Source organism: Poecilia reticulata, linkage group LG22, assembly GCF_000633615.1.
Source record: "Poecilia reticulata strain Guanapo linkage group LG22, Guppy_female_1.0+MT, whole genome shotgun sequence".
NCBI classification, from domain to species: Eukaryota; Metazoa; Chordata; class Actinopteri; order Cyprinodontiformes; family Poeciliidae; genus Poecilia; species Poecilia reticulata.
This window is the reverse complement of record NC_024352.1, coordinates 9,856,589-9,865,716: the sequence shown is the minus strand read 5'-3', so window position 1 is coordinate 9,865,716 and position 9,128 is coordinate 9,856,589. Positions and strand designations below refer to the sequence as shown.

General features: G+C 40.1%; 2 protein-coding genes across 3 annotated transcripts in view; one reads left to right on the top strand and one right to left on the bottom strand.

Moving 5' to 3' along the window:
• Positions 1 to 127: 127 nt before the first annotated feature.
• Positions 128 to 7,257, top strand: cnih1 (cornichon family member 1). 2 transcript variants are annotated; one of them, XM_017302452.1, is made up of 6 exons: positions 128 to 329; positions 1,478 to 1,546; positions 1,820 to 1,867; positions 4,813 to 4,925; positions 5,027 to 5,170; positions 6,166 to 7,257. In XM_017302452.1, exons 1-6 carry the CDS (start codon positions 249 to 251, stop codon positions 6,191 to 6,193), a joined length of 483 nt encoding a protein of 160 aa, XP_017157941.1. In that variant the 5' UTR covers positions 128 to 248; the 3' UTR covers positions 6,194 to 7,257. The 2 variants fall into 2 exon arrangements, with proteins under 2 accessions (XP_017157941.1, XP_008397207.1); XM_008398985.2 differs by lacking the exon at positions 1,820 to 1,867 and having other exon boundaries at positions 131 to 329.
• A 157-nt stretch (positions 7,258 to 7,414) lies between these two features.
• Positions 7,415 to 9,128, bottom strand: part of cdkn3 (cyclin dependent kinase inhibitor 3) — a 3,376-nt gene continuing 1,662 nt past the window's right edge. Inside the window, exons 5-8 of the mRNA XM_017302410.1 lie at positions 9,096 to 9,127; positions 7,954 to 7,985; positions 7,776 to 7,879; positions 7,415 to 7,665 (exon numbers count right to left, since the gene is read on the bottom strand). Of these exons, the coding sequence (XP_017157899.1) occupies positions 7,576 to 7,665; positions 7,776 to 7,879; positions 7,954 to 7,985; positions 9,096 to 9,127 (258 nt within the window). The 3' untranslated portion in view covers positions 7,415 to 7,575. The remainder of the gene's footprint in view (positions 7,666 to 7,775; positions 7,880 to 7,953; positions 7,986 to 9,095; position 9,128) is intronic.

The following is a 9,128-nucleotide window of genomic DNA, read 5'->3' as shown; positions in this document are numbered from 1 at the left end:
AACACCGGTGTTCTGACTAGTTTGTTTTGGTCTGTGGGCTGCAAACATGGCGCCGAGCGACGTAAACGTCATACGCTGTGACGTCAGCTCCAAAGCTCTACTATAAACGTCTGATTCATACTCCAATCTGGAAGGTGGCGGTAATGCACCTATAAGTTGTTTGCCAACCGCCATAAAAAGTAGGAAAAGGAAGCCTGCGTCATCCGTTGACGGAGCCAGGAGGAACCGAGCAGAAGAACCGTAGAAAAATGGCGTTCACATTCGCGGCCTTTTGTTACATGCTCGCTCTACTGCTCACGGCGGCGCTTATCTTTTTTGCTATCTGGCATGTAAGTACAAATGTACACCGACTGCTTTCCTGACTATCCAGGTGTAGAACCCAAATTCGGGGTTGAAAACAAGGCCTGCCGAGTGGGCACGTAGAAGTGACGGTTTCTGGTCAGAGTCAGCTCCTCCAAGATTCAGGAGACGTCTCTAGAGAGAGCGTTAGCGCTAACTGAATTGACGCACGCTTACTTAAGAAACCTGTCTACTTCTGAATGAATGAATGGTACACACCCTGGTGTCGGGACGGGCGGAAAGCTCAGCCCATTGGCACCGACACAGACGCTGGTTTTACACATAATTTTGAATTAAGGTGTTTCTGTAGTTAATGTTCGTATTAGACGTCCTCAAAACACACAGGGCTTCTATTAATCCGTCAGGCTACATTGTGCTAACAGCTAGCAGGCTCGTTAGCATTTTGCAGGCTAAGCTAAAGGACTTCGACATATTTACTTCGGAAAAGCTAAGTGCTTCTGCTGTATAGTGACCATTTTCTCGCCACTTGGTGTAAAGAGGGTGGAAGAGTGTGACTGTCATATGTTGAAACAACTTCAAGTCATATTTTTATTAACTCTTTTTTTTTGCCAGCGTTAGCTTTGGGATTTCTTGGACACTGTTGTAAACTTTAGATCACGATTGTTACTCATTTGCAATAGATGTCATGTAAGCAAGAATTGGTAATCTATCATAGAAAAAAAAGCACACCAAGTGTGTTATACCAAATTATTGTTACCCCTCCTCTCTTAAGTTGCTCAAGCTTTGAGGCATGTAGTGATCTTTGACCCTTCCTCTCTCCAGGTAGRATTTAGSTGTGGGAGGGTGAGCTAAAGGAAATTAGCTTCTGCCCTGTCACATTTACCATTAGCAGGCAAACACTGCTGTCATGGCTTACAAATGATTTTAAAGGGATTGTGTTGTGGCACCAGTTTATGTAATACTAAAACCTCTTAACATGAAGACAAAAATGTGCTGAAATTAAATGTTATGCTATAGCAATAACAAATCGGTTCATTTAAAAGGACTTTACAGTTTCTGTGTGTGTGTGTGTGTGTGTGTGTGTGTGTGTGTAAATTTGGTGGATTGTTAACTCAAATGGAGTATCATAAAAATATCATGCCATCGTTAATGTGACATATTTCTTCATTATTTCCAGATAATTGCATTTGATGAACTGAAGACTGACTACAAGAATCCTATAGATCAATGTAACACTTTAAATCCGGTAAGTGTCTGCCCTTTGCTTTTCTTGTCTAAACGACTGCATGCAGATGTTCTGTTACAACTGTACTGTTGTCCACATATCTTTTTTTCCCCCTACCATTTCTCTGCACTGTTATGCTAAATAACCTTGTTTTTGTTCTGAGTTTTTTTTTGTTTTGTTTTTTAATGGAGTGACCTTGTTAGCTGTGAAACTAACGCGTTTTCATTTTGTTTTGTTTTTCCAATCTGCTTCTTTTGCCCCCCCTCTTCTTTTTTCTTTTTTTAATGCTAAAAGACAATTGAAAAGGTCAAAAAGATTAAGAGAGTCAAAATTGCAATAAAGGTTTGTACCAGTCTTTAAAATGCCCGCTGAGTCCACGTTAGTCCAAAGTCTTGTCATTTTGCACGGTGAAGTGTTTGCTGAGGTCTTTTCAGTTAACTAACCTAGGTTGCGTTGTGGATTAGACAAAAACATTACGTTTCCCCCCCCTCCTTTTTTTTTTTTTTTTTTAAAGATTACTGTAGAGTTTAATTTCTTGGTCGGATATCTCGGCTCTACGCTCGCAGTTTTTATGTTGCCAGCTCTTCTTTGGGTATTGTACTTATTACAAACGTATTCACACCCTTGAATGTTTTTACATTTTGTCCTGTTACAAACCTCAGCATCGAGTTTAATTGTGAAATAAAACTACATGGCTTGCAAGTTTTTTTTTTGTTTTTTTTTTTGTAAATATCTGAAAAGTGTGACATGCAGATACTCAGTCAGCACTTTGTAGAACCATTTTCTTGTAATTGATGCCACGTTTGACTGAAAGACACAGCAATTACAGCCCAACAAATACTTGGAAAATATTCGCTTTTTTACAGCACCAGTCACATAAAGAAGTGTGATTTGCATCACTAAACGAACCAACTTGCATTTAATCTTATTTTCAAATGTGATGTATATTGATACTTTCATTGGACAAGCAGTGGAGAAAATGGTAACAAACCTGACAATATGGACAATTTTGCCTGGTTAAATGTAATTTATCGCGATAAACGATACAATATGATAAATGCCCACCTCTACTTTCACACTTCCCGCATCTTTTATTTAAAAAAAAAAAAAAAAAGCAAAAACATGGAATGGATGCTACTTCTAAATTGCGTTGGTCTATCGGCAAAGCTTTGTCGCTGTACTGGGACAAAATGTGACAAAGTAAAAGGGGAATGAATACTTTGAACACGGCCTCCGTCCAGCAGATYGTTGTAAAGRTCTCCTGACGTGTTGCGTTTGGCGAGACRGTGAAGCTACGCGGAGAGCAGAGTGTGTAAATATTCAACTGCTCTGGCTTATTGATGAGGCATTAGCTTTTGACTGAAAAGACTGGCAAATGCTTAAAGCATGCATGATTTCTATTACAATCAACCCTTTGTTTGCTTATGGTTTTACAGATGGTAGTTCAGTAAACTCTCCATGTGCTGGACAAAGACTTAAATCAGTTGGTTGGATGATCTTCAAGGCTTTCAAGTTACCARCTTAACCACATTCGTCACTGAAATACACACACATACACACAAAGTATTATTTTCCTCACAAATTAGAGGTTGCAGTTTGAGCCACTGTTTGTCCGATGTGAGCTCAGAGTTGGCTCTAAGCTACATCACCTGTGGTTCTGAACAGATGGTGGCAGAATCCCACCCACCTCTCTCCAGCTCAGCACTATTTAAAACCTCTGATTGGCTAGAAATTCTCCACAGGAGGAGGAGTTAGTGTAGAGGGGGTAAAAAAAAAAAAAAAAAAAGTCGGGCTCCACATACCTGTAACCCATGGCGTTCTGCATAGTCTGGTATGCAGGCTTTGAGCCCAGTTTGAACCCGTTTGGGGTCATCATTCCTGCCCCCCCTCCGTCTGTTCAGTTGTGTCGTATTTGGCAGCGCAGTGCAGATCCTGCACATTCCCCACGCCCCACACCTGTCATTCTACGGGCTGTTGGTTTGGCTCCACCTGCTGTATTTTTATTTTATTTTATCCCACCCCCCAAATGCATGGCTTCCATGTGGTGCTTCCATCTGCCCCCTTGAACCCGATGCTCGACCCGACCTCAGGCACGCTGGCTGCATCGACGCCGTTCGCGCTCGCAGCATGGTTCTCAAACGATGTGCTGTCACAAAGTGGGACGATGTGCAGATTTGTCGTCGTTGCAGACACGTCGATGTTGAGATGCACCAACGTTGTCCTGAGCAAGCGTCGTCGTTTAGTTTAGACGCACACTGTGATGCATGTCGCCTAACCAGGGTGGGAAATAAATCTCTCTGGTCCACTTGCAAGAATCGATCTCTAAACTCTGGAAAGCAACTCATGTTTTTGCCGAAGCTTAAGACTTAAAGTTTTATCACGATATTTTGTAGTAATGTTGTGATAACATTAGAACAAAATGTTGGCACATTTTGTAGTAAAGGTGCTAACTAGTTATTTAATTTTTTTAGGTAATGGCTATGACTGACTGACACAACAATCATATCCTCACAAACACATACTGCCCCATTTGTAATGCGCTACTTTAGTACAGTCATTGTAAAAAAATGTGATTTGTATCGATAAATTACTCACAGCAACTGAAATTTAGCATATTTTCAAATTTATTGATACTCTTGTATAAACATTGGTGAAAATGGTTAAAAACTAACAATTCAGTGTTGGGGGTTATAAACATCACTAATTTRAATTTATTGTGACGATGAATCAAAATTATCACRATAAACGATACGATAAATGCCCACTCCTAAGCTGTAAGTCAGGGAGGAACTTTCAACTGCTGCCATTTAGATGGCAGCAGATGCCACACTTTGCGGTTTTTAATCTAAACATTGAAAATCAGATTTTTTTTAAAATCCAGAGTATATTGTGGAATTATCGAATTTGCAAGTGGTAGATCTTGATTTTTCACCCMGTTATTTGGTTAAAGATGGCGTCCGAAGCCTGGGTATGCTGTCACCTCGGCTACGTGCATTGTAGCCATACAATCTAACACATTACACCAAAGCTCAGTATTTGTCTTTCACTCCTTTTTATGAATGATGTCACCTTTTGTTTTGTTTGTTTTTTTTAGACGTCTGAGTGAGAACACCTCAGTCTTTGCTTTCTAAAGATTAAAGACGATTGGTTATCTTCAGGGAGCTGCAGCGTCCTCCCATGTCGTCCTCTGACTGTCTTGGCTTCCTAAACGTCTCGTTTTGAGCAGGAAGGCAGACTGACCGGCTGTCCCTGTGCTTTGACCTCTCCTCTCCTCTGGTCTGTTTCAGCTGGTGCTGCCAGAGTATCTCATCCATTTCTTCTTCTGCGTGATGTTTCTGTGCGCGGCCGAGTGGCTCACCCTCTTCCTCAACTTGCCGCTGCTGGCTTATCACGTCTGGCGGTGGGTAATCGAGCAACCGGCTGACCGCCGAAACGGGAATCCTCTGCTTCGTTTATGACTAACAGGTTTATTTTTGTATTAATATTTTTGCTGTGCCACAGATATACGAGCAGACCSGTGATGAGCTGTCCAGGACTCTATGACCCGACTACCATCATGAATGCCGACATCCTGGCCTATTGTCAAAAAGAAGGCTGGTGCAAACTGGCTTTCTACCTCCTCTCATTCTTCTACTATCTCTACGGGTACACAGCTTTTTCTATTTGTCTCACTCTGACAATAATTCAGAAGCTCTCTGCGTTGGTCCAACCCGTGGCTCCGGAGTCACAGCTGGCTCTGAATAACTTTGGCTGAAACTGAAATGGAGCCAGTTAATGTTTTTAATTGCAGATATAACAATTTTAAGGTTTTAAAAAATTCTCCTGCAATATTTGCACTGAATTTTCACAAAGAATGACAAACACTAAAATTCCCATTAATGTTTTTAGACCTGCTTTCCTTGCCCTCTTAGGAAAAAAAAAACAATAGACACAAAATGCTTGTTCTATAAAGATTACAAGAAATTTCCCAAAGGAGATATTTGTCTAAAAAGTTGTATTTTTTTTTCAATCATGTGACCTTTGCAGCTTTAAATGAGTTTTATTTGCCAAAATGGCTCTCTASGCCAGTGTTTCCCAACCCTGGTCCTCAAGGCACACTGACCTGCATGTTTTAGATGATCCCCTGCTTCAACACACCCCATTCAGATGAGTGCAATTCAGCAAAACCCTGTTAATCAGCCAACAATTGAAATCATGTGTGCTGAAKCAGGGGAACATCTAAAACATGCAGGTCAGTGTGCCTGGAGGACCAGGGTTGGGAAACACTGCTCTAGGCTATAAAGGTCGTTACCCCTGACCTATCGGATAAAATCTAATTGAATACCAAAAAGGCCTATTTTTTATTTTAACTAAAGTTTTAAGATTTGTCAAAAACAAAGTTGATGTTGCATGACAGTAATAGAAACGCTCCCAGTTTTAACACGCAGTACAGCAGTAAGGAAATGTGTGGGTTTTTTGTTGTTTTTTTGTCAAAACTTTAAATTTCCAGCAGATGTTTTTAAATTGTGGCAACACCCTGAGTCGTTTCTATTTTGTCAGTCACAGATGTTGAAAACGTTGCATCATCTTACTGACTGTGGTCATTAGGACCCAGGCGGCTGCGAGTGAACCTGACTGTAATCCTAATCYGTCTCTTCCAGAATGATCTATGTTCTGGTGAGCTCCTAAAGACGTGGMGGGAAACGGACCGGGCTGTACAGTAGATGACCAGACACTATGATCAAAGTGCTGGAACACTGGACCTGCTGGAGACAATTGATGAGCAACACGAGCCGTTATTTCAAGTGGATGAGCCCCCCCGACAAACACACTCACACACACACAGTACAGAGAGTCATTCTGGAAACTTCTAACCTCTATAAAGACTATCTTGGTCGCAGCGTTTCCGTCAAAGCAAAACAACTTAAAAAAAAATTATCTGGAAATACGGACAAACTTCAATGGACAAGTTGATCTTTTTCCTTTTTTTTATGCTTGAGATTAAATAAAAATTGTTTTCCATCTTTTCTCCCTGCTTTCGAGTGTTTACAGATTAGGATTTGAGGTTCGTGTGTGTGAATCTAAACGTGTGCTGATCTGCTTTACGGTTTGTTTTTTCTGGAACGTAACGGCTGATGTACTCTGACCAGGTAGTTTATTATCTTAAAGATCTTAGCTGCAGACGGCTCAATCTGTTCAGACTAAAGATGGACTGAAGGAATAAAAGACTAGCGTTATCTTGTAGTGAAACATGATGCACCATTTTATCAGGTTTTTTTGTTTTTTTTTTCAATGAATTGTTTCAATATTTAAAATCTGTGCTCTACCTGTCCAATATTTAGTTGTTCAGAGGGGATCATGTGTTTTCTGTAAAGTTTCCCTTGTAGCTCTGAGTTAAGTGAAAGGCMGACTCRACAGCGATGTATTCTACATTTACTTTAGAGCTTCAGTAGCAAACTGCTGATGTGCCATACTGTTGAATCATACCTTCGATGTTCTGTTTTTGGTTGATTTGAACAAATAGTCCACGTTGTTAGAATCTCTGGTCTATTTATCGTTTTCTGAATTTTTATACAAGTTCCTCTGACATCAAGCACTCCTGCATCTCCGTCAAACTTACCTAGTTCAATAAGTTATTTAGCTCAAGCTTTCACTGATTAGAGCAATGTCTTTCATTTTGAACCAGTCAGTTTATCAAGACACCGTGTCACATTTGGGAAAATAATTCAAAATAAAACAAACGTTGAAATTTTCTGCAATGTTCATTTTTTTTATTTATTTTTTTCTTGTGCGGTGGATTGAGTAGTGTCACTTTAACAGACATGAATAGGCTTTTTAAAAATATTTTGGTACAGAAAATGTACATATCTACTTAACTCTTCTTAAAGCTTAAACACAGGCTTATATATATTTTTTAAAGATTTTATTAAGCCGAGTTGTGTTGTTACCTGAACCTTTTGGTTTATTTAAAAGCTCAAAGGAAGTGATATACTATTTTAAAGTGCAGCTCTTGGAGAGTTAAAAGTCACTGAATGCAGATGTTTACAGATTATTTTCTCCTTACTCCAGAATCACCGAGACACCGATCTCTCWGTGGAAGCCTCTCTGCTCTCTTTGTAGGCGGCATACTTCTCCCGAAACTCGTGAAGAAAATTGTATTGCTGCAAAAAAAAAAAAAAAAAAAAAAAAAAAAAAAAAAAAGACATCCAAGATTGATGTGTGCTGAATTCCTTCATTAAAAATACAAATAAACACTTCTATCTGACCTCACCTTCACCGTTTGTATTGCTCCTCCTCCTCTGTGCTCTCTGAGGATCTCGATGGCTTCGTTGGCCGTCATCGTCACCGAGAGCTGGAGCAGCAGGCAGGCGGCGACTGAGTGGGAAACAAACGCTGTGAGTTGAGAGACCAAACGAGAAGGTCATCACGTGAAAGCAGACTGTCCTCACTTAAAGCKGATCGCCCCAGGCCTCCGTAGCAGCTGCAGGAGGAAAAGAAAAGGCAAAGTCAGTTCAGAACTTCAAACCGCACAGGCAGAGCGCTTTGTTGTGGTTTCTATGGTGACCGGAAGACAGCAGAGGATCTTTACTTGCAGAAATATTTCCAAACTATAAAGGTTTGTTTAAAAAAACAAAACAAAATGGCTTTCATTTCCTCTGATTTAGGATACTATGATGCATCAGCAAAAAAAATAAAAAACAAACAACTTACCTGGAACCAAGAGAGGAACYGACGTCCCTCCTGTCTTTTCACTGTTTACTTCCTGAATTTATTCATTGTAAAACCCTGACTAATGTTCAGGTTCCTGCATGATGAGACTCCTGAAATCTGAACTGTTGGATCCTCCAGGTCCTCAAACCAAAATCTCCTGGTTGTTCCAAGAACTGCAGAACTTTCCAGAGCGATGCAAATCGATTTGCTTTTGAGAGTTTTAGTCGAGTATTTTTTTATTCAAACATGCTATTCCTTAAGATCCTTTTTTAACCCTTGTGCGTGCGAGGACTGAGGCAAACGTAGAGGACTATGGAAAATGATGCAGGTTTTACCTGTGTGGGGTCGGTTGGACCCCATTTCGACAGGGTTAAATATTCTAAATTCGATTTAATTGTATTTAACTTTTTCTTTCACTTTATGTTTTCATTCAGTATTTTAGTTTTGCTAAAATATCTAAAAATGCTAAAATGTTTGATATTTTTTATTTGCAAGAGGTGCTGTATAAATTCAACTACTGCTGCCTAGAATTTTTTTTAATTTAAGTTAAATTTTCCCGTGTTGAGTTTTAATTTGTCCAAAGATTGACTTTCATTAATGAGGTGTTAAATAATTGTGGGAAAGCGGTAAAACACGCAAACCTTGGAGAAGCCGCTCGCTAATCCACAAGTTGTTGGGCTCCTGAAAAGGTTTTCATGCCATATTTTACATTTTCTCCCCATTTTTATAAATGTAAATGCAACGCGAGGAGCTTTACCTTTCCAAGCTACTCATCGAGTCTCWGAGGTAAGTGAACAAACTTCAGCATTTGGAGATCTTTTCCACTCAACATTTCAAATACATCCCTCATGTAACCCGTGTGTGTGTCGACTCGACTCACTGGACCACCGTCTTCCTGTTCCCCTCGAGGCAG